Source organism: Rhinoderma darwinii, chromosome 8, assembly GCF_050947455.1.
Source record: "Rhinoderma darwinii isolate aRhiDar2 chromosome 8, aRhiDar2.hap1, whole genome shotgun sequence".
In the NCBI taxonomy this organism is placed as follows: Eukaryota; Metazoa; Chordata; class Amphibia; order Anura; family Rhinodermatidae; genus Rhinoderma; species Rhinoderma darwinii.
Window position 1 is genome coordinate 45,818,277 of NC_134694.1, and position 25,542 is coordinate 45,843,818.

General features: G+C 44.7%; 1 protein-coding gene across 2 annotated transcripts in view; it reads left to right on the forward strand.

Moving 5' to 3' along the window:
* Nucleotides 1-7,061: 7,061 nt before the first annotated feature.
* MSN (moesin) overlaps nucleotides 7,062-25,542 on the forward strand; it is a 349,029-nt gene continuing 330,548 nt past the window's right edge. Inside the window, exon 1 of one of the 2 annotated variants that reach the window (XM_075835638.1) lies at nucleotides 7,062-7,410. Coding sequence is in view for 1 of the 2 variants with exons in the window: in XM_075835637.1 (XP_075691752.1) it covers nucleotides 7,399-7,410 (12 nt within the window). In the remaining variant the exon portion in view is untranslated. The remainder of the gene's footprint in view (nucleotides 7,411-25,542) is intronic. The other variant, XM_075835637.1, reaches the window with a different exon arrangement.

Sequence of the window (25,542 nt, forward strand, 5' to 3'; positions counted from 1 at the left end):
CTATATTGTCATCTTGGCGGATCCTTTGTATCAAGGTCTCCATCACCATCACAAACAGTGTAGGTGATAGAGGGCATCCCTGCCTAGTACCATTTGAAATTTGAAAGGAATCCGACAATATGCCATTTACTCTGACTTTAGCACTCGGATTATGATAGAGTGTCAATATAGCTTGTATGAATTCAATAGGGATCCCAAATTTTGACAAGGTAGCTACCATATATTGCCAGCTCACCCTGTCAAAAGCCTTTTCGGCATCTGTGCTAAATAGTGCCATTGGGGTGTGTGTCGAGCGAGCGTGTTGAACTAACCTAACTACTCTTGTAGTATTATCCTTACCCTGACGCCCTCCCACAAATCCCGTTTGTTCTGGGCCAATGAGTTTGGGCAGAAGCTTCCCCAATCTAGTCGCTAAAGCCTTTGCCCACCATTTCAGATCCGTGTTTAGTAAAGATATAGGTCTATAGCTACCACATAGTGCTGGATCCTTCCCGTCCTTTGGGAGGACTATGATGTGAGCTTCCAAAGATTGGCGAGTCAATTGAGCTCCCCCCATCAATGAGTTACACATAGATGTGAAATGGGGCAACAGAATACCGCTAAATGTCTTATAGTACTGAATCGTATAACCATCTGGGCCAGGACTTTTCCCGGATGGTATTGTTTTAAGAATTTTATGAAGTTCTTCTGTGGAAAAGGGTGCAGTAAGCGCTAGTTGATCTTCCTGTGTGAGTTGAGGTAAGCTAAGCTTATCTAGAAACTTTCTAGTGCTATCCCCCAGGTTACCCTGCGGACTATCCCCACCTTTAAGATTATATAGGCCATGGTAGAAATGAGTAAAGGCCTGTGCTATGTCCTTCGATTCAGTAGCCCTAACACCTGAAGAAGTCAGGATCTCAGAGATAAAAGATTTCTCATGTTGTTGTTTAAGCAGTGCAGCCATGATTCTGTTGCCCCTTTCCCCATGTGCATAGTGTTTAAATTTGGTATAGTGAAATGTTTTAGCAGCTTTTATATTCAAGGCATTTTTAACCTCTTCCCTTAACTCCCCAAGCTCAACCTGGGCTGCGGCTGCTTTCGTACGTTTGTGAATAGTCTCAAGCGTAGATATTCTCGAGAACAGATCGTTCAGTTTTGCTGACCGTTGTTTTTTGATATGTGAGCATAGCGATATCAGTTCTCCTCGTATTACTACTTTATGCGCTTCCCATCTAATAACATCCGATAAATCCGGAGAGGAATTTATATCAAAATATTTCTGAATATTATCCTGTATCGCAGAGGAATGTTGGGGGTCACTCAAAATCGTATTGTTCAACCTCCACAGTCTGTCTCCCCTCGGAACACTATTTAGCTTCATAGATACAAACACCGGTGCATGATCAGAAAGGAGAAGGTTTCCTATTCCTGCCGACAGAACCATCGGGAGGAGACTATCCGACAACAGAACATAGTCTAATCTAGTATATACATTATGTGCTGCAGAGTAATAAGAGAAATCCTTTGTGGTGGGATATAGAAGTCTCCACGCATCAGTGACCTGTAGGTCTCTAAGTACCCTGTGGAGTCTCGATCCAGCTCGATGGGACATTTTAACCTTGCCAGTGGAATCTATAATGGGATTAAGTGGGATGTTAAAGTCCCCGCCTATAATTCTAACACCTTCCGCAAACAACTTAAAATTCTCTAAGGTCTGAATAATCCACGATATCTGATCCGTATTGGGTGCGTATAAGTTGGCTATAGAGAACAAATCTGTACCAATGTGAGCTTTTATAAAAAGATATCGACCGTCAGGGTCTTTCTGCATTGACATTAATTTAAAAGGTAAGTTTTTCCGTATCAAAATACTCACTCCTCTGCTAGCAGTAGAGTAGGTGCTATGAAAGGCATTTGAGAAGATAGCCCTAGATAGTTCCATAGTTTTATTATGCTTGTAATGTGTTTCCTGGAGAAGGGCTATATCAGTATTATCTTTTTTCAATTGTTGGGCAATCTGGTATCGTTTACGTGGAGTATTCAGACCTCGTACATTATACGATGTTATCTTAATATCAGACATGGTGAAAGATAGTATACATCAGCATATATGTCATCACAGTATTCAGAACACCAGTAGGAGGGGGGGGGGGGGTTGTAATACAGGGAAGAGTGAGATTAAAGTAAAGGTATGTACTGCCCCAATGTATAGAGCATGTACCTGGGGAGGGGGGGGGGAGTTAACTGTTAACAACAGTTGTGTAGTTGGCATAACCCGCATGCCAGCCAAAACCCAAGTAAGAACAGTGTAAAACAATAAGAAGCGATAGGATAGAATCGCCCACAATAGCAACAATAAAGTCACTTCAAAGTATACTCTATTTCTTGATCTTCTCCAGCTACAGTGACTAGCTCCTACTCACGAATCCAAATCGAAAGGAGAGGTGACGTCCGTCAATCCGAATGCTGGAGCCGTGTGGAGAACAGTCCCCGCAATATTGGCAGTACCTTTCAATTTTCCATCGTTCCAGATCTTAGCGCCGGCTTTTTATTCTTAGGCGATTTCAGTTTCCCCACCACTTTCCACGGCATAGGTTCCAGCAATGGAGGTAATTTCAGCTCCGGAGGTACCCAGGGTTTCCCATGCATGGGTCAGGTCCTCGTGTTTCCTGATGGTGATTTGGCGGCCATCTTTTTGTATCGCCAGGCCAAACGGATATAGCCAGCGAAAAGGCGTCTTGGAGGCGCGTAGCGCATCAAGGAGAGGTCGGAAAACTTTCCGTTTTTGTAGTGTGGAGGATGCTATATCTTGATAGAGGTATATTGTTGTTCCTTCAAATTCAATAGTACCTTTCATCCTTGCAGCCTTTAGAATCTCCGCTGTATCAGTGTAGCTCAGCAGACCACATATAATGTCGCGGGGGGGATCATTAGAGCGAGGTTTTGGGCGGAGTGCTCTATGGACACGTTCTATCCGAACTGTATCATGGCTGTTTACTCCTAGAACTGAAGAGAATATGTCATGAGCAAGTTTGCCCAAAGTCTCATGTGCGTATGACTCAGGTACTCCCCGCAGCCTGATATTCTTCCTCCGACTCCTATTTTCCTGGTCTTCTGTCCGCATAAACATCTCATTCAATTGATCTTGTTGTGAATGTAGAATGTCCCGCACTCTGTCATGATAAACTCTCATGTCTGTCTGTGCCGCTTCAAGCGTCTCCACCCGTGATCCTATCTGACGTAAATCAGTGCTTATCTCTGACAGTTCTTTAGTAAGAGGAGTCAAGGCTTTGTATAAGATCCTCTTCATAAACCCCCGTGACACTGGTGCTAAATCATTAGTGTCTCCCGACTCAGATTGCTCACCTCCACTCTCCTCATCTGAATCGTCATCTCGGCACTGTGGAGCAGCATGCACGGCGGCCATCTTAGATTTCCGGGCCGGAGATTCTTCATGCCTTTTATGGAGAAATTTCTCCATGTCTGCTTGTGCTTTCCCCGGTTTGGGTGTGCCAGTGTGATCTTTAAGTTTCTCCTTTGCCGGTTTAACCATTTTCCAACGATGTGGGTCGATATAGCTCGGGTTTTGGCTGGTATCAGTGAGGAGCTCTGGTCTCAAGCTGCCATCACGCTGCACGGCTACGCTCCGCCCCATATATATATATATATATATATATATATATATAGTGAAGGAAATAAGTATTTGATCCCTTGCTGATTTTGTAAGTTTGCCCACTGTCAAAGACATGAACAGTCTAGAATTTTTAGGATAGGTTAATTTTACCAGTGAGAGATAGATTATATTTAAAAGAAAAACTGAAAATCACATTGTCAAAATTATATATATTTATTTGCATTGTGCACAGAGAAATAAGTATTTGATCCCTTTGGCAAACAAGACTTAATACTTGTTGGCAAAACCCTTGATGGCAAGCACAGCAATGAGACGTTTTTTGTAGTTGATGATGAGGTTTGCACACGTTAGATGGAAGTTTGGCCTACTCCTCTTTGCAGATCATCTGTAAATCATTAAGATTTTGAGGCTGTCGCTTGGCAACTCGGATCTTCAGCTCCCTCCATAAGTTTTCGATGGGACTAAGGTCTGGAGACTGGCTAGGCCACTCCATGACCTTAATGTGCTTCTTTTTGAGCCACTCCTTTGTTGCCTTGGCTGTATGTTTCGGGTCATTGTCGTGCTGGAAGACCCAGCCACGAGCCATTTTTAATGTCCTGGTGGAGGGAAGGAGGTTGTCACTCAGGATTTGACGGTACATGGCTCCATCCATTCTCCCATTGATGCGGTGAAGTAGTCCTGTGCCCTTAGCAGAGAAACACCCCCAAAACATAATGTTTCCACCTCCATGCTTGACAGTAGGGACGGTGTTCTTTGGGTCATAGGCAGGATTTCTCTTCCTCCAAACATGGCGAGTTGAGTTAATGCCAAAGAGCTCAATTTTAGTCTCATCTGACCACAGCACCTTCTCCCAATCACTCTCAGAATCATCCAGATGTTCATTTGCAAACTTCAGACGGGCCTGTACATGTGCCTTCTTGAGCAGGGGGACCTTGCGGGCTCTGCAGGATTTTAATCCATTACGGCGTAATGTGTTACCAATGGTTTTCTTGGTGACTGTGGTCCCAGCTGCCTTGAGATCATTAACAGGTTCCCCCCGTGTAGTTTTCGGCTGAGCTCTCACCTTCCTCAGGATCAAGGATACCCCACGAGGTGAGATTTTGCATGGAGCCCCAGATTGATGTCGATTGACAGTCATTTTGTATGTCTTCCATTTTCTTACTATTGCACCAACAGTTGTCTCCTTCTCACCCAGCGTCTTACTTATGGTTTTGTAGCCCATTCCAGCCTTGTGCAGGTCTATGATCTTGTCCCTGACATCCTTAGAAAGCTCTTTGGTCTTGCCCATGTTGTAGAGGTTAGAGTCAGACTGATTAATTGAGTCTGTGGACAGGAGTCTTTTATACAGGTGACCATGTAAGACAGCTGTCTTTAATGCAGGCACCAAGTTGATTTGGAGCGTGTAACTGGTCTGGAGGAGGCTGAGCTCTTAATGGTTGGTAGGGGATCAAATACTTATTTCTCTGTGCACAATGCAAATAAATATATATAATTTTGACAATGTGATTTTCAGTTTGTTTTTTTAATATAATCTATCTCTCACTGGTAAAATTAACCTAGCCTAAAAATTCTAGACTGTTCATGACTTTGACAGTGGGCAAACTTACAAAATCAGCAAGGGATCAAATACTTATTTCCTTCACTGAATATACTATAAAATACTGAAAAAATTTAGTTTTTTTGAAAGTGTGTGAGGAACAAGTGATTTTGTGAGGGGACACTGAAACACTTGTATCTGTTTCTCTCCACAGCTAGAACAGAGTGAGGAGAAACAGATACATGTTTTTACTTTTATTTTACTTTAGTGATCACTATGATTGGATCTCATAGTGAACACAAAAATCAAGAACCAATACTATTGGCTCCTGATCACTGCTCTAAGAACAGAGCTGGTAGCAACAGCTCGTTCTTAGAGCAGGAGCTGTCATTTAGACACTCCCCGCCAGCTCTGTACACAGTAACAGCATGTGACCGCTGTGATTGGCTGTCACATGATGTTACGACGAAATCGACCAGTCCTGATGGCTGCACTAAGAACCGGACCTGATACTTACAGCCGGTTTTTAGTGCAGACTTAGGCCTCATGCACACGACCGTATTTTTGTCCACCCGTAAATACTGGCGTAAATACGGGTCCTTGGTCACACGTATTCGACCCGTATTGCACCAGTATTTACGGACCCGTTCCTGTAAATACGGGTCCAGTGTCACCCGTATTCCACTCGTATTTACGGGCTCGTTTTTGGCTGCAAAATTGCACTGCACTAATCGGCAGCCCTTCTCTCTATCAGTGCAGGATAGAGAGAAGGGACAGCCCTTTCCTTAATAAAAGTAAAAGAAATTCATACTTACCCGGCTGTTGTCTTGGTGAGGCGTCCCTCTCCTGACATCCAGTCCAACCTCCCTGGATGACGCGGCAGTCCATGTGACCGCTGCAGCCAGTGATTGGCCTGTGATTGGCTGCAGCGGTCACATGGGCTGTAACGTCATCCCAGGAGGCCGGACTGGAGGAAGAAGCAGGGAGTTCTGGGTAAGTATCAACGTCTTTTTTTTTTTTTACAGCTTTATCTATAGTCTGATCGAAGGCCACTGTCCAGGGTGCTGAAACAGTTACTGCCGATCGTTTAACTCTTTCAGCACCCTGGACAGTGACTATTTACTGAGGTCGCCTAGCAACGCTCCCGTAATTACGGATGCACACACGTAGTCACCCATAATTACTGGAGTCCCATAGACTTCTATGGGCTGCCCGTGCCATAATTACGGCCTGAAATAGGACATGTTCTATCTTTTTCAACGGCACGGGCACCTTCCCGTAAGCATACGGGGAGGTACCCGTGGCCAATAGAAGTCTATGGGGCCGTAATTACGGGAGTCTTTACGGTCGTGTGCATGGGGCCTTAATCAGAGTGCCGCTAAACCCCCTCTACTACAGCGACGCCAAAAGACGGAAAGCTCCTACGGAATGGCAGAACGGAGCCCTGACGCAGACGTGAACGAAGCATAAGTCCTAAATAGGCAGCATCCTTAAGGGTTAATCTACGCTAATTTATTCGTAAAAGGGACATAAAATATTCAATTCACATGTATAACTGGTGGAATGCTAGCGAAGTATGTCAGGACTTGCGTTGAATCTGCACCTAAATCCAGACACAATTTACAAGGTGTGAACATGGTTTTATACTGATATCTGTGCTTATTCAACCATTCACTTCTAAGTAATTTTAAGTGATAAAAAAAACTGATAGTTATTGGCGACAAACGATGTAAAGATGGTGACGAGATTTGTATTTTTGCATAATTTCATAATTTCTTTAAAGCAAAAGTGACCCTCGTGGATTTGCAGAAAGTGACCGCTAGTGTTAGGCGGGTGCGGTACTGCCCTCATCTCCTCCACAAATGACAGGAGCCCGCCATTCTTCTGAACGCTGCTTCTGTCGAGTGACAGGGTTTCTGTTGTCTCCATACGAGATCGCCGAGAGACGCCACATAACTAAGGTCGTGGGACAGTCCGCCCGCCTTTCGTAATAACAGCAGTGTGGCAAGGGGCGGAGCTGGCTACACAGGAGGAGGAGTGAGAGTGCCCATGTCTTCATATCCCTGGGTGTGGTTACCCCAGAGACTTTACTATTCCGTTAGCAGAAGAATCACATTGTTACAGCGGCATCCCGGTTCCCGGACCCAGTAATATCAAAACCATCCTCCCGTGTTGTACAGCCGCAGCTGTATGGAGAGAAGTTGATAACTACAAGCGACGAGTGCAGAGAAGCTTACAACCCGCCACAATGCCAAAAACAGTGAGTCCTGCCTTATCTGTTACTCCCCAGGCAAGAGTTTACCTCCCTCCTTCACCCCACTTCCTGTACAACGTGGCTGATTGTCTATAGGAATCCCTACTACTGGTCCTTAGAAGTGATATATAAAATTATGCCAGCTGACCATATAGTGCCCAATGTAAATAATGTCAGATGACCTAATACAGTAGCTCATATAAGGGCCTGTTCACATCACCGTTTGGCTTTCCGTTTATCTCTTCCGTCAGAGGAACAGACAAACGGAAAGTAGGCGTCCCGTTTGTATTACCATTGATTTCAATGGAATTTATTAAAGTGTCCGTTGGCATCAGTTTGCTTCCGTTCCGTTAGGGATCCGTTTTTTGGATGGAAACAATAACGCAGCCTGCAGCACTATTGTTTCTGTCGATAAAACGGATCCCTAACGGAAATTACATTTTCTGTTTTTGTTATCATTGAAGTCAATGGGCCAACGGAAACAAACTGAAGGCATTCCGTTGTTGCTTTCCGTCAAACACATCATTTTACAGAGCTGAGCATGTTTAGAAATTGTTGCAACTTGCACAGTCTGCAAAAAACCACAGACACTCCATTTTGAGCAGAGAAGTGCTTACTACCAAATAAAAAAAAAAAGGTATTTTGGGGTTTTGTCATTGTTTTTAAGTTTAGATTTAAAATTTTACACGCCTGTTCACATCAGCGTTGGCTTTCTGTTCCGGGGTTCCGTCTGAGTTTTCCGTCGGATGAACCCCGCAACAGAAAGTCAAACTGAAACCACAGCTTCCGTTTCAGTCACCATTTATATCAATGGTGACGGAAACGTTTCCGTTCGTCACCATTCCGAAAGGTTTCCGTTTTAACGACGGAATCAATAGCGCAGTCGACTATGCATTTGGCTGTTTTGGGGTGTATATGGGTATTGATATAAAAGAGTATCCGGCACACCAATTTTGAAACAAAGGTATTTTTTATTTTGTTTTTAATGCCAGTGGCAGAGTGCGACGTTTCGGTCTAGGTGACCTTCATCAGGCACTGAGCCGTGCTGGGAAACGGAATTGACGAGCGCTAGTGGTGCTGATAGCGGCTGGCCGCTGTATCATGCCGCTATCAGCACCACTAGCACTCGTCAATTAAAAACAAAATAAAAAAATACCTTTGTTTCAAAATTGGTGTGCCGGATACTCTTTTATATTTGTTTGGGTTGGGCCCCTATCCGTGCAAAACCTCACCCTTCCACGTATCTGGTGCTATCTGAACCTATACACTAGATGCGTATTGAAGTGGGCTCTCTATGCATTTGGCTGTTTTGGGGTGTATATGTGTATTACAGCGGTCTGCTCTGTAAGCCCTTATTCACACGACAGGGTTTCCCGGCCGGGTAACGGGCGTTCATAAATCGGCCGTCACCCGGCTGCAGTAGGAACAATAGACCCCTAATGGGGCTATTCACGCGACCGATTTTTGGACGGCCCGGGAAACCTGGCCGTCAAAAAATGGGACATGCCCTATTTTCCGGCCGTTTACCCGGCCACCCGGTTCCCATAGAAGTCTATGGGGCCGGGTAATACACGGCCATCCCCGGAATGTGTCCCAAGTGATGGCGATGTATTCCGTCGCTCGCTCTTCCCTCTTCCTTCTTCCTTCTTTCTTTCTTCTTCCTCCCAGTACAGAGTGCATGTGAGGATGAGGAGGGTCTTTTTTTTTGCTCCCTGTAGGAGTCGGAATCCCTAATCCCCGGCCGGGGATTGGGGATTCCGCTACAGGAGGAGTGAGTGACTACACTGTCCGTATATGGACACAGTGACGTCGCTCCCTTCTGAAGCGGAATCCCCGACCCTGTGGCCTGGGATTCCGCTACAGGAGAAGTGAGTGTCTACACTGTCCGTATATGGACACAGTGATGTCGCTCCCTTCTGAAGCGGAATCCCCGACCCCGTGGCCGGGGATTCCTCTCCAGGAGAAGTCAGTGACTACACTGTCCGTATATGGACATTGAAGTCAGTGACTTCTCCTGGAAGGGGGGGATGGGTGCAACCTACAGGGGGCTGTGTAGCATTACCTACAGGGGACAGGGTGGCATTACATACAGGGGGCTGGGTGGCATTACCTGCCGGGGGCTGGGTGGCATTACCTGCCGGGGGCTGGGTGGCATTACCTGCCGGGGGCTGGGTGGCATTACCTGCCGGGGGCTGGGTGGCATTACCTGCCGGGGGCTGGGTGGCATTACGTGCCGGGGGCTGGGTGGCATTACATACAGGGGGCTGGGTGGCATTACCTGCAGAGGGCTGTGTGTGCCAACAAATTTTAATGAAATTCATCCGATTTTAAAATGGACAGGGAAAAAAACGGGTCAAAATCGTCTGTTAAAAACGGCAACACGGGCCGGGACGGAATCGGAACGGATGCAAACCGGCCGGGAGAAACGACCCAAAACGGCCGTTTTTATCGGCCGACACTCGGACCCTGTCGTGTGAATGAGGCCTAAGGGTCTCTATGCATTTGGCTGTTTTGGGGTGTATATGGGTATTGAAGCGGTCTGCTCTGTAAGGGTCTGTATGCATTTGGCTGTTTTGGGGTGTATATGTGTATTGCAGCGGTCTGCAACATTCCTTCTTCCTGGTCATCTCTTTCCTTCATCCAATAGGAGGAGTTTTTAAAAATTGAAACAAAAACAAGTAGTATCAACAATAACGGATCCGTTATAAATGGATACGGACGCAAACGGAATGTAAAGGATCCGTTTTACTGACCCGTCAAAACAGATCCGTCAAAAACACAAATTAGGGCTTCCGTTTGTTTCCGGTTTTAACACTGTTTCCGTTAAAGTTTAACGGATCCGTTAAAAACGGAAGCCAAACGGTGATGTGAACAGGCCCTAACTCAGTTTCGTCGGAACGGAGCCCTGACTGACACAAACGGAAACCATATGTTTCCGTTTCCATCACCATTGAATTTAATGGTGACGAATCCAGTGCCAATGGTTCCTGCTTGTCTCCGTTGTGCAAGGATTCCGTCGTTTTTACTTTGACGGAATCAATAGCGTAGGCTACTACGGCTTCATTCCCATCTGCGCGGGGGAACGGGGCATCAGAACGGGGCGCTGAGAGATACAAACGGAAACCATAGGTTGATTTCAATGATCCGGTGCCAATGATTTCCGTTTCTCTCAGTTGTGCAACGGTTCTGTCGTTTTGACTGAATCAATAGCGTAGTCGACCCAGAACGGGACCCTGGCGCAGATGTGAATCAAGTCTAAGGGCCTGTTCACATCACCGTTTGGTTTCCGGAAGGTTTCCAGTTTTCTGACGGAATCAATAGCGCAGTCGACTCCGCTATTGATTCCGTCGTTAAAACGGAAACCTGCCGGAATGGTGACGAACGGAAACCGTTAGTGATGTTTCCGTCACCATTGATATCAATGGTGACTGAAACAGAAGCTGTGGTTTCACTTTCCGTTGTAGGGTTCACCCGATGGAAACCTCAGACGGAACCCCTGAATGGAAAGCGAACGGCTTCGTATTTTCAGACGTTTTTTAGTAAGCGTGTGAACATACCCTAAATCCTAGATTCTCAATCTGTTTTATGTGTACACCAGGGGTACATGCTATTCTTTATGTGCAGCACAGTGTGTGATCATAATCTTGAGGGTACGTGATGTCATTTATGTGAATTAGGGGTATGTGGCTTCAGAAGCATTGAATGACTGAAGCATGCTAGTGTTCCATACAACGAGGGTACTTCCCTATACCATCGTCCCATATAATTTGTGCTGATGATCCATAAGTAACATGGACACCTTAAAACATAGACTCGCCAGGTGTGAACTTTCTTTTTGCTTTCGTACTCAAGTCTTGCATGACTGAGTTACCGAGATATCGTTTTATCGAGTACATATAACATATGGCTGCCATGTCACATAGCTGATCACTACATTATATTCCGGGGTGGTCTTGTGTGGTATGTCGTTTACACTATGTACTTTTACTGTTTGGTTTAGTTTAGTTTCATTGGCTGTAGGAATAATTACACTTCTTTACAGTGGTTATTACTCATGTATAAGAGAGTCTCCTTCTAAAATGGTGAGGAGTATATGTAGTAAATTGACAGTTATTTGTTACGGTTTGTAGTTATGACATATTCACCGCAATGGTGTGCCACCGTTATATTTTAGCCACATGAATTTGTAATGTGACTGGGTAGCATGTGCTGCGCCTTGTTGATTAAATGCTTTGCTGCACCTTTATGATGCCCAAGATGAGCCACTCAGCAGTCTGTAGCAAAGAAAAATGCAGCTGCCATTGCACTTAATCTATAAGTTGACATCGGTTGCCGCTTCTGTTCACATGGATAGGGCTGCACGATGCATCAAAACTTCGATACTGTTTCGATACTGTGTATCCCCAAACGGTTCGATACCGTTATTTCATGTATTTCGATACTATTAGCTGTACGGCCGCACAGCTCAGTATTGTAACACATAAATGTATGAGAGCGGAGCTGCAGCTGTGTGATACAGTCATTGCCGCGCTCCTGAGTCCTGACAAGTGCGCGCCGTCAGGATGAAGATGTGCGGCGTGCGCTGCACTAATGAGCGCTGGCACTGAAGACAGAACATGGCTGGCGCACTGCAAAACACCCCCATGTTCTGTCTTCAGTGCCTGAACCGCCACTCATAAGTGTAGCGCCGGCCACATCACCTCATTCTGACCGCGCGCGCACTTGTCAGGAGCGCGGCAATGGTTGTATTACACAGCTGCAGCCCCGCTCTATAACGGCGGAGATCAGAGAAACCTCTCATCTCCGCCGCTATTCTCCTGAATGCGGCGATCAAAGCTGAACGCAGCATTCAAGAGGAGAAGGGGGATGGCCCTTGGATTGCGTCACAGGGAATTCCTGTGACGCGATCGAGGGACATACTATATATGGGCAGACAGCGCAGGGTCCATTGAAGGACCCCAGGGCTGTCTAACCATATTTCCTGTTGTTAGGGCATATTTGTCCTAACAACTGCCTGTGTACTATCAGTGCACAGGCTAATGTACTGTAATATAGATACATGCCAGTACATTAAAGTTTAAAAATAAAGTAAAAACATAAATATTAAATGTAAAAAAAAAAAAGACACATACACCTTTTTTACAATAAACATTAAAATAAATCTCAATATATCAAATATACACATTCGGTATTGGCGCGGCCATAATAACCTGCACAACAAATCTTTTTGTGTCATTTATGATGTTTACTCTGTAAAAAAATAAAATAACTGCTTTCTTTCACTTAGGCCTTATTCATACGTACGTGTATTACGTCCGTCACACAGACCTATGCCGTTCAGACAGTTCCTGATTTTCACGCAGCGTATGTCCGCTGCGTAAAACTTAAGATCATGCACCCATTGAAGTCAATGGGTGCGTGATAATCGCGCTTGGCACACGGAAGCACTTCCGTGTGTCGCGCAACAGTAGATAAAGAAATGAAGGGAAAAAATAAAAACACTTCCTTAATTTCTTTTTCTACACTTCAAAACCGCGTGTCATAAGCATGGCATATGCGTGAAAATCACGCAGCCAACACTGATGACACACGGAAGTGAAATGCGCGCAAAACGCTGCATTTTTTGCGCGCGCAAAACGCACACGTTCGTGTGAATAAGGCCTTATTGTGAGGCACGAGGTGTTCTGAATTGAACCTCCATGTGCCTCACATTAATAGTAATTAACCCCATCCTGTACCTTACACATTAACCCATTATGGCTGAGGAACATGATGGGGTTAATTACTATTAATGTGAGGCACATGGAGGTTAAATTCATCACATCAGAAAATGGAAGAACTTTTTTTTTTTTTTAATTACTGTTGGCAAAGTATCGTTTTTGGTATCAAAATTGCAATACTACACAAAGTATCGGTACCTAAATCCAAATTCTGGTATCGTAACAACCCTACACATGGACATCACTTGCTCCTGCTGTATGTGACATTTTGTGGAGCCCCAGCTTAAAGCCCCTATACACCCCACCCTCCGTGTGGCTCTTCTGAAACAAACTTGGATCACCATAGGGTAGTTTACCAGTGCACATTTTTTTTGTATCCAGTGGTGGTGTAATCTGTCAGTCCCATTGATAAGCAATAATGATGTCTGCTCCTGTTTCAGGCATATTTATTTTATTTCACAGACTCGTATACAAAAAAAATTAATTTGAATGTGCCTGATCTTTGTGAAAGTTGTTCATAAAGTGGTTTTATGTGGATTGTAGGGTGTGGTGGTGGTCGATACTCCGCTTCAGCGTCTTCCTTTCTTTTCAAGAAGTTGAAGCAACTTCCCTTGGGTGTGTGACTTGGGGTGTCTCCTTATGAGTCTACTGGCAGGAAGTGACCACTGTTAACCATTTGCTATCTGTTAATGGTAGTATGAAGAGTAATCATTCTTTTCTATGGCTGAGCTGTCAAGGCCTCACACACCATGACAATCCATGTCTGTGAGGTCATGAAAAGGTCTATTATTTAATTTGTTTTACTTCTCACGAAATTATTGCAGTATTATAGGACCTGTCACCACCTTATGCTGCCCTGATGGTAGCAGTGAACAGACACATTGATTTCAGCAGGCAGTTTCTTATTTGTTATAGTTCAGTAGTTTAGGAGAACTTACAAGATATATTTGCAGATGATGAGTCCAATGATATGTATATTCACGCCCCCCCCCCTCCCCACCGGCACCCTGACGCTGATTGACATCTTTTTCCCGAAGCACAGTAATATGGAGAAATGTATCAATGTGTGGGGGAGGGCGGGTGAATATCATGCATATCATTGTACTAGCCTGCAACGCACCACAAATATAACCTGTAGGTTTTCCTAAACTATTGCACTGTAACAAATAAGCGACAGTCCCTTGAAATCAATGTGTCTGTCACTACTTTATCGGTCTTTCTACTTCACAGTTCTTGGCCTTGAATAGTGACAAAGATGTCATTTGTACACCCAAAAATGTTCACTGAATAGATCCATTCAGTGAGAACATAATCTGTTTCCATGAGGTCAGATATCCCACTCTAATGCAGAACGAAGCTAAATCCATGCTCTCTTAGAAATTAGCTGCAAGTGCCACTCGGGTGGGCCGTTGCAATGCAAGTGCTTCTCTTTTTGCTGACAAACACGCCCTCTGCTCTGGACTGATTTTGCCAGGCTATGGCGAAGCCACAGTACTATTTACCCTAATCTCGCGCTTGCAGTGTTACTTCTTACTGTGGTGCATACGCATTATGCTCCCTGCTCTAGGAATCGTGTTGTGCTAGAGTAGGGAGCATGCACCATAGGGAGAGGTAATGGCACAAGCGTGAGATTAGGGTGAATAGTACTGTGACGTGGCCATACCTTGGCGACGTCAGTCCAGAGGAGGGTAGGGGGGGGTGTTTGCCAGCAAAAAGAAGAGCACCTGTGGTGGAATGGCCCACCTGAGCAGGGACAATTCTAGCTTTTCTGCTGCCTGAGGTGAAAATTGAAATGGCGCCCCCTGGATTTTGATTGACATCCCCTTGGCTGTTCCACATCACTAGCAGCCTCCTCCAACTCTTGCGGATGCGCTGTTGCCTTGTACTGGCATGCGCGACTCAGCCAGGCAGAGTCTACCTCGCTTCACGGTGCGTACCCAAGTAGCACGAGGCAATGTCGCATCCCAGAAAGTTGGAGGAGACTGGTGGTGATGTACATCAGCCAGGGGGATGTCAATCAAGCACGGAAAGGCGGGTTTGGAGGCAGGACTAGATGACTCTTCGGGATAGCGGCACCGCCCCCATGACCCTTTAATGAGTTTTTATCCTGTAGTGTGTGCCGTTTTAAAAGCTGCTTTTATAGATTTTGCTGCATCTGAAAAAAACAAACAGGGAAATGTTTGGAAATATTGTCAGGACATGTATTGCCCCATGGCGGCGGTTCAAGGGGTTAAAACTACCAGACGGGTTCCCATTAAATGTACAATGAATTGAAAACCACTCCATCTGCCCTGCAATTTTGTTATTATAAATATATCCTATATAATTACAGCATCAGAACCAAGCTCTGACATATATGGCTCCAGAACCGAGATAGATAGATGTATATACAGCACCAGAACCAAGCTCTGTACATGAGTACAGCACCAGCAAAAATACAGCTAAATTTAGTGCAACCCCTGCCGTATAGGTTTGTATGGTGTAAAACTACAGCTCCCAGCATGGCCTGAACAATGGTAAGGATATCCTGGGAGTTGCTGTTTCACAAAAAAAATCATACCACCCATCATCTTGCTGCAGATCATACAGTGACTACAGTACTGATTAGAGGCAGAATAAACATTTATATTAAGTGACTCACCGGTAATGTCTTTTCAGATTCCAGTTATTTTTTTCCCCCTTTTTTTTCTTCGAACATTTCCTATAAACGAAGATAAAATTCTCATGGTGCCCCACACTACACCCCTAAATATAATAGTTCCATATACTGCACCTCAAATTATAATAGCCCCATACACTGTGTCCCTGATTATAATAGTACCATACACTGTGGCCCACATACAGCCCCCCTGTAGATAGTTCCCCACATACAGACCCCCCTGTAGATCCCCACATATAGCCCCCTGTAGATAGTGCCCCACATATAGCTCGCCCCTCCATAATGCCACTCACACTTTTAAGTGGAAAAAAAAAAAACTTTACATACCTTGATCCCATCTCCGCACCATCCTGAGTCAATGTAGGCCTGCTCTCTTCTAAGCATGTCTGCTGGGGCTGAACAATGCAAGCGACGCAATGACGTCATTGCGCAGCTAGCGTAGTAGAAAGGCTCTGATAGGCGGGGCAAGTCATTTTGCCCTGCTAATCGTCCATTCAGCGCTTATGCATGTAATTGTACCTGTGTCTTATAGACGCAGGTACAATTCTTAACATTTTTGAGGGGGTGGCGACGGCTGGTTTCAGTGGCGCAGACGAGAAGCTCGTGATTTTCTCAAAAACTACTTGGAATTGCAGCATAAAAAAAGCATATGGGGAAAAGGTTTTTGATTGCTTGCTAAACGCTGGGGCCTGTTTGGTAGGTAATTTTCTGCTGACAGATTCCCTTTTGAAGTTTTACGTTTTTGCTAAACTCTTTAACTGTTGAAGCTGTTTGATCATGTCACTTCCCCCATTGCACACTCGACACTTCCTTCCATTGTGAGATGTATTTGGGTAGACAATTCTTTCTATAGCAGGAAGTGATGGTCACACAGCAACATATTGCCTCTTGTAAAAGAAAGCATATTTTAATCTAAAGCTATGTTCACACGCTTAACAAAAAATGGCGTAAAATAGGGCTGTCCAGATACCAGAATTTGGACTTTGATACTTTGTGCAGTATTGCGGTTTTCGATACCAAAACGATACTTAAATAAGTTCTTCCATTTTCTGATGTGAGGCATGTGGTGTGATGAATTTTGAATGTGCCTCACATTAAGGCCTCATTTACACGTGCGTGCGACGCGCGTGCAGTTCACGCGTGTCGTACGCACCTATATTAGTCTTATCGGGGCATGCAGACGGTCCGTGAGTTTTTTGCTCAGCGTGAGTGCGCTGAAAAAAACTCACGACATGTCCTATCTTTGTGCGCTGTTCTCGCATCACGCACCCATTGAAGTCAATGGGTGCGCGAAAACCACGCATGCCGCACGGAAGCACTTCCTTCCGTGCGAACTGCGTGATTCGCGCAATAGCTGTCAAATTCTGAATGTAAATAGAAAAGCACCACATGCTTTTCTGTTTACGAGCATCCAAACGGAGTGTCCTAATGATGAAAATCACGCAGCCGCGCATCGTACTTTGATGACACACGCAGCTGTTAAGTGTCTTTTGCGCACGCAAAACGCCGCGTTTTTTGCGTGCTCAAAACGCACACGCTCGTGTAAATCAGGCCTAATAATGATTAACCCTATCCTGTTTCTCAGTCATACTGGACAACATTTGATTAATGTGTAAGGTACATGATGGGGTTAATTACTATTAATGTGAGCCACATGGAGGTTAAATTCATCACACCTCGCGCCTTACATTAATAAGTGAAAGAAAGAAGTTGTGTTTTGTTTTTGTTTTTTTAAAGTGTACACTAGGGATGTCACGATACCAGAATTTGGACTTAGATACCGATATTTAGTTTAGTATTGCGATTTCGATACCAATTCGATACTTTGCCAACAGTAATAAAAACAAAGTTCTTCCATTTTCTGATGTGAGGCGCGAGGTGTGATGATGAATTTTTAACCTCCACGTGCCTCACATTAATAGTAATTAACCCCATCATGTTTCTCAGTCATAATGGCTTAATATGTAAGGTACATGATGGGGTTAATTACTATTAATGTGCGGCACATGGAGGTTAAATTCATCGCACCTCGTGCCCCACAATAAGTGATAGAAAGCAGTTTTTTTTATTTATTTTTTTACAGCGTACACGTCACAAATGATGCAAAAAAATTGTTGTGCAGGTTATTACGGCCGCGCCAATACTGAATGTGTATATTTTATGTATTGAGACTTATTTTAATGTTTATTGTAAAAAAAAAAATTTTATTTTGTGTATTTTCTTTTAATTTAACATTACTTTGTTTTTAACCCCTTCACGACCAGCCCACGTAGATTAACCGGCTGCCGTGCTGGGCTTTTCTCCTGCAGCCCGTTAATTCACGTGCTGTCAGAACAGAGTGCACAGCGCTCTCCCTGTGCTCTGAATCTCTCAGCACAGGCTGCTAGTAGCAGCGTGTGCTAAGTGCTAAGAGAAGACATCAGGACTGGATTGGTGTCGGTCCTGATGACATGATCACCATGATAAACTAATCGTGGTGATTACAGCAAAGTTTGTTGCAGCAGCAAACTTTCGTGCTGTTTGTTACAAGGTTTCTCCTCCCTCCCTGTCAGATCATTCTGAGACAGTGGGGGAGAAGAAGCACTGTGCCGAGCAGCTGCTGTGTGTCTTGTATAAAGACACAATGAATGTGAAACACACAAAAAACACCTCCACATCACTGGCGTAGCTATAGGGGTCGCAGCGGTCGCAATTGCGACCGGGCCCCGAAGCCAGGGGGCCCACGGCCCCCCGCACCACATCAATAAAAAGTTACTATAGTAACTCGGGCCGCGGGCCCCTGTTACTATAGTAACATACTTTACGTACCTTCCTGGTTCCGGATCGCAGCGGAGGTCCTGACGTCAAGCGCTGTGCGCAGCGCATGACGTCACAGCGCTATGCGCCGCGCACAGCATCGAGACGACAGAACTCACGCCGCGGCCAAAGAGGAAGGTAAGTTTAGCCCTGACTGGCGGGGTCTGACTCCCGGGACCCGCCAATCAGCTGTTTTGAAGGGGCCGCAGCACTCGTAAGAGAGCTGCTCCCCTTCATTCCGGTCACACTGTGAATCGGTGTCGTCGATTCACAGTGTGAGCAAGTAGTGAAAAGAAGGGGAAGCAGCTCTCGTACGAGTGCTGCGGCCCCTTCAAAACAGCTGATTTGCGGGTCCCGGGCAACACATCAGCTATTGATGGCCTATCCTGTGGATAGGCCATCAATGTTTAGGGACTGCACAACCCCTAAGCCTACGATGTATCAGGCTTAGGGGGCCCATGAGACAGGATCACACAATCTGTGATCCTGTCTCATGGGCCCCCTAAGCCTGATACATCGTAGGCTTAGGGGTTGTGCAGTCCCTAAACATTGATGGCCTATCCACAGGATAGGCCATCAATAGCTGATGTGTCGCCCGGGACCCGCAAATCAGCTGTTTTCTAAGCTGTTATCTAAGCCAATCACATGGTAGGCCTAGATACATGGCCCATGCGTGATCCTGTCTGCTGGGCCCTGTATCTAAGCCTACCACACTGTAGGTTTAGATACAGGGCCCCAGCACACAGTAATCTTATACTTTTATAAGATTACTGTCTGCTGGACCCTGTATCTATGCCTACCTTGTGGTAGGCTTAGATACAGGGTCCCACAGACAGTATCACACATGGGCCCTGTATCTAAGCCTTAGGGTATGTGCACAGACACTAATTACGTCCGTAATTGACGGACGTTTTTTTCGGCCGCAAGTACCGGACCCAACACAGTGCAGGGAGTCGGGCTCCTAGCATCATAGTTATGTACGATAATAGGCGTCCCTGCCTCTGCAGGACAGCTGTCCCATACTGTAAACCTGTTTTCAGTACGGGACAGTTGTCCGGCAGGGACTCCTAGCGTCGTACAGAAGTACGACGCTAGGAGCCCGGCTCCCTGCACTGTGTTCGGTCCGGTACTTGCGGCCGAAATACGTCCGTCAATTACGGACGTAATTAGTGTGTGTGCACATACCCTAACATGTGTTACTAATCATTTTTTGTGCGTTTTCTTACATGTTCGGTCGTTGGACTACGGCGGATTCCAGGACTACTTCGATGACAGCTTTTTTTTAAAATTAATAAAATGGTTAATGAGGGCTGTGTATTATCAGGAGGGGAAAGGCCAAAAACAGTGGCCCTTCCCACCCTGGTGATGCTAGGCTGCTGCTGCTTTATTGTATCTGGCTCGTTATGAAAAATGGGGGGGACCCCACGTCATTTAAAAAAAAAAATAATAATTGGAAAGAACGATGTGGGGTCCCCCCCAATTTTCATAACCAGCCAGATACAACACAGCAGCAGCAGGCAGCATTACAAGGGTGTGAAGGGCCACTGTTTTTGGCCTTCCCCAGCCTAACACTACCAGCCTGCGGCCACCCCGGTGCCTGCCCGTCAATACAGATGGTCGGGTACTGGTTCGTACCCGGCTCTTCCCAGTACTCCTGGTGGCGGTGGGTACCGGGGTAATAATGGGGGATAGTGTTGGCCTCTGCACCGGCTAACATTAAGCCCCGCCTTAGTAATGAAGGTTGTCAATCAGCCAGCGGCCATTACTAAGGCGGTGATAATAAAGTTTAAAAAGATACAAGCACATAGAAAAAATATTTTATTGAAATAAAAAAAAACAACCCTCATTAACCATTTTATTGAGAATAAAAAAAACGCCGTCATTGAAGTCCTCGTATCCGAAGTCCAACAACCGAACCTGTAAAAAAACACAAACATACAAAAATAATCAGTAACACATAAAGAAGCAAAATTATTATTCTTACCTATCCTGGGTCCAGCGCTGGAGCCGCAATGTCAGCGAGCTGGGCCCTGTATCTAATCCTATCATGTGTGGTACTGTCTGCTGGGCCACCGTATCTAATCCTATCCATAGTTTATAGGGTCGTAGTGCTATAGATATGCTATGCTGTCTCCTATACACACTTTTGGGGCGGACACATATGTATTGGGGCTATTTCCCGGACATTTTAAGCCCTGAGGGTATGTTCACATGGCAGCGTCTGTTACGGCTGAAATTACGGTGCTGGTTTCAGGAGAAAACAGCACCGTAATTTCAGCCGTAATGGCATGTGCAGGCGTCTTTTGCTGCGTCCATTACCGAAGTAATTGAAGCTGGTTTTCCATGGAGTCCATGGAAAACGGCTCCATTTACGTCTGAAGAAGTGACAGGCACTTTTTTGACGCGGATGTCTTTTTGACGCGCCTTTTGACAGCGACGCGTAAAAAAAAATGACCGTCGGCACAGAACATCGTAAGACCCATTCAAATGAATGGGCAGATGTTTGCCGACGCTTTTGAGACGGATTTTCGGATGTAATTCAATGCTAAAACGCCCGAATTACGTCCGTAAATAGTGTGTGTGAACCCAGTCTTAGTGACGCCCCCGGCTGCTAGTGCTGCATTGTTGGGTCACTTGGGAGACCCAGCGATGCAGCTGAAAGCGGACCGTTGGCCATGAGAAGTTTGCGGGGGGGGGGGGGCCCAGTAAGAATTTTTGCATCGGGGCCCATGAGCCTCTAGCTACGCCCCTGCTCCACATAGATAGTTTAGTGTAGGCAGCTAGCTATAGTTTAGGTAGATAGTACTCAGACTACAACAATTAATTAGTTAATTAAAGAGGCTCTGTCACCAGATTTTGCAACCCCTATCTGCTATTGCAGCAGATAGGCGCTGCAATGTAGATTACAGTAACGTTTTTATTTTAAAAAAACGAGCATTTTTGGCCAAGTTATGACCATTTTTGTAATTATGCAAATGAGGCTTGCAAAAGTCCAAGTGGGTGTGTTTAAAAGTAAAAGTCCAAGTGGGCGTGTATTATGTGCGTACATCGGGGCGTTTTTAATACTTTCACTAGCTGGGCGCTCTGAAGAGAAGTAACATCCTCTTCTCTTCAGAACGCCCAGCTTCTGACAGTGCAGATCTGTGACGTCACTCACAGGTCCTGCATCGTGACGGCCACATCGGCACCAGAGGCTACAGTTGATTCTGCAGCAGCATCAGCGTTTGCAGGTAAGTCGATCTTACCTGCAAACGCTGATGCTGCTGCAGAATCAACTGTAGCCTCTGGTGCCGATGTGGCCGTCACGATGCAGGACCTGTGAGTGACGTCACAGATCTGCACTGTCAGAAGCTGGGCGTTCTGAAGAGAAGAGGATGTTACTTCTCTTCAGAGCGCCCAGCTAGTGAAAGTATTAAAAACGCCCCGATGTACGCACATAATACACGCCCACTTGGACTTTTACTTTTAAACACACCCACTTGGACTTTTGCAAGCCTCATTTGCATAACTACAAAAATGGTCATAACTTGGCCAAAAATGCTCGTTTTTTAAAAATAAAAACGTTACTGTAATCTACATTGCAGCGCCTATCTGCTGCAATAGCAGATAGGGGTTGCAAAATCTGGTGACAGAGCCTCTTTAATAATCAATTAGGGCTTATGTGTGTGTATGTGTATATATATCTATATGATTTTATAGATAGAGAGATAGATCTCTCTCTCTCTCTCTCTCCCTCAGTATATATATGATTTTATAGAGAGATATATCTCTCTCTCTCTCTCTATATATATATATATATATATATATATATATATATATATATATATATTATATATAGACATATATTTGAAATTTGTTAATACTAAAAATTAATAATTAGGGATGTTATATGTCTATATCATCATATAGATATATACGTACATGTAATATATACACTACCGTTCAAAAGTTTGGGGTCACCCAGACAATTTTGTGTTTTCCATGAAAACTCACACTTATATTTATCAAATGAGTTGCAAAATGACTAGAAAATGTAGTCAAGACATTGACAAGGTTAGAAATAATGATTTTTATTTGAAATAATAAATTTCTGCTTCAAACTTTGCTTTCGTCAAAGAATTTGCCGCAATTACAGCATTGCAGACCTTTGGCATTCTAGCTGTTAATTTGCTGAGGTAATCGGGAGAAATTTCACCCCATGCTTTCAGAAGCCCCTCCCACAAGTTGGTTTGGCTTGATTGGCACTTCTTGCGTACCATACAGTCAAGCTGCTCCCACAACAGCTCTATGGGGTTGAGATCTGGTGACTGCGCTGGCCACTCCATTACAGATAGAATACCAGCTGCCTGCTTCTTCCCTAAATAGTTCTTGCATAATTTGGAGGTGTGCTTTGGGTCATTGTCCTGTTGTAGGATGAAATTGGCTCCATTCAAGCGCTGTCCACAGGGTATGGCATGGCGTTGCAAAATGGAGTGATAGCCTTCCTTATTCAAAATCCCTTTTACTTTGTACAAATCTCCCACTTTACCAGCACCAAAGCAACCCCAGACCATCACATTACCTCCACCATGCTTGACAGATGGCGTCAGGCACTCTTCCAGCATCTTTTCAGTTGTTCTCCATCTCACAAATATTCTTCTGTGAGATCCAAACACCTCAAACTTCGATTCGTCTGTCCATAACACTTTTTTTCAATCTTCCTCTGTCCAATGTCTGTGTGCTTTTGCCCATATTTAATCTTTTCCTTTTATTAGCCACTCAGATATGGCTTTTTCTTTGCCACTCTGCCCTGAAGGCCAGCATCCCGGAGTCGCCTCTTCACTGTAGACGTTGACACTGGCGTTTTGCGGGTACTATTTAATGAAGCTTCCAGATGAGGACCTGTGAGGCGTCTATTTCTCAAACTAGAGACTCTAATGTACTTGTCTTGTTGCATAGTTGTGCAGCGGGGCCTCCCACTTCTCTTTCTACTGTGGTTAGAACCTGTTTGTGCTGTCGTCTGAACGGAGTATTACACACTGTTGTAGGAAATCTTCAGTTTCTTGGCAATTTCTCGCATGGCATAGCCTTCATTTCTAAGAACAAGAATAGACTATCGAGTTTCACATGAAAGCTTTCTTTTTCTAGCCATTTTGAGAGTTTAATCGAACCCACAAATGTAATGCTCCAGATTCTCAACTAGCTCAAAGGAAGGTCCGTTTTATAGCTCCTCTAAACAGCAAAACTGTTTACAGCTGCGCTAACATAATTGCACAAGGGTTTTCAAGTGTTTTCTAATCATCCATTAGCCTTCTAACACAGTTAGCAAACACAATGTACTATGGATACACGGTGCATCGAAACTTCGATACTGTTTCGATACCGCTATTTCCTGTATTTCGATACTGAGCTGCGCAGCCGCACAGCTCAGTATAGTAATACATGAATGTATGGGAGCGCGGCTGCGGCTGTGTACTTCAGCCACAGCCCCGCTCCTGAGTCATGATAAGTTCGCGGGGTCAGGATGATGCGATGCGGCCAGCGCTGCACTAATGAGCGTCGGCACTGAAGACAGAACATGGGCGCTATACAAAACACCCCCATGTTCTGTCCTCAGTTCCTGAACTGCCGCTCATTAGTGCAGCGCCGGCCGCACCTCCTCATGATGACCGCGCGCGCACTTCCTGTCAGGAGCGGGGCAATGGCTGTATTACACAGCCGCAGCCCCGCTCTAACGGCAGAGATCAGAGAAACCTCTCATCTCCGCCGTTATTCTCCTGAATGCTGCTGTCACAGCTGACTGCAGCATTCAGGAGAAAATGAGCAGGGGGATGCCCCTGGATCGCGTCACAGGGAATTCCTGTGACGCGATCGAGGGCCATACCATATATGGGCAGACAGCTCAGGGTCTATTGACGGACCCCAGGGCTGTCTTACCATATTTCATGTCATTAGGACATACCCAAGTATGTCCTAACAACTGCCTGTGTGCTATCCGTCCACAGGCTAATGTACTGGCCCATATCTGATATATGTCAGTACATTAAAGTTTAAAAATAGAGTAAAAACAAAGTATTGTTAAATTTTAAAAAAAAATACACATTCACCTTTTTTACAATAAACATTAAAATAAGTCTCAATACATAAAATATACACATTCAGTAATGGCGCGCACAACAATTTTTTTGCATCATTTATGATGTGTACGCTCTAAAAAAAATGAAAAACACGGCTTTCATTCACTTATTAATGTTAGGCGCGAGGTGCGATGAATTTACCCTCCATGTTCCTCACATTAATAGTAATTAACCCCATCATGTACCTCACACATTAACCCATTATGACTGAGAAACATGATGGGATTACTATTAATGTGAGGCGCGTTCAAAGTTCATCACACGTCGCGCCTCACATCAGAAAACGGAAGAATTTTTTTTTATTACTGTTGGCAAAAGTATCGAAATTGGTATCGAAATCGCAATACTAAACGAAGTATCGGTATCGAAGTCCAAATTCTGGTATCGTGACATCCCTACAATGTACCATTAGAACACTGGAGTGATGGTTGCTGGAAATGAGCCTCTATACACCTATGTAGATATTGCATTAAAAAACAGACGTTTACAGCTAGAATAGTCATTTAGCACATTAACAATGTATAGGGTGTATTTCTGATTAATTTAATGTTATCTTCATTGAAAAAAAACTGTGCTTTTCTTTCAAAAATAAGGAAATTTCTAAGTGACCCTAAGCTTTTGAACGGTAGTGTACGTATACACACATATACTTATATAAATCTCTTCATATATTTTACACGTCTATAAATTCTAAATACATTAATTCATTGTTAGGCCGTGTTCATACAGAGTTTTTTGCAGGAGGAAAAAAACTGCTCCAGACGTTTTTTGCACAGTGGTTTGCCAAAAACTCGTCAAAACACTCGCCGAGGTGTTTTTTTTACCCTTCTGACTGATTGAAATGGGG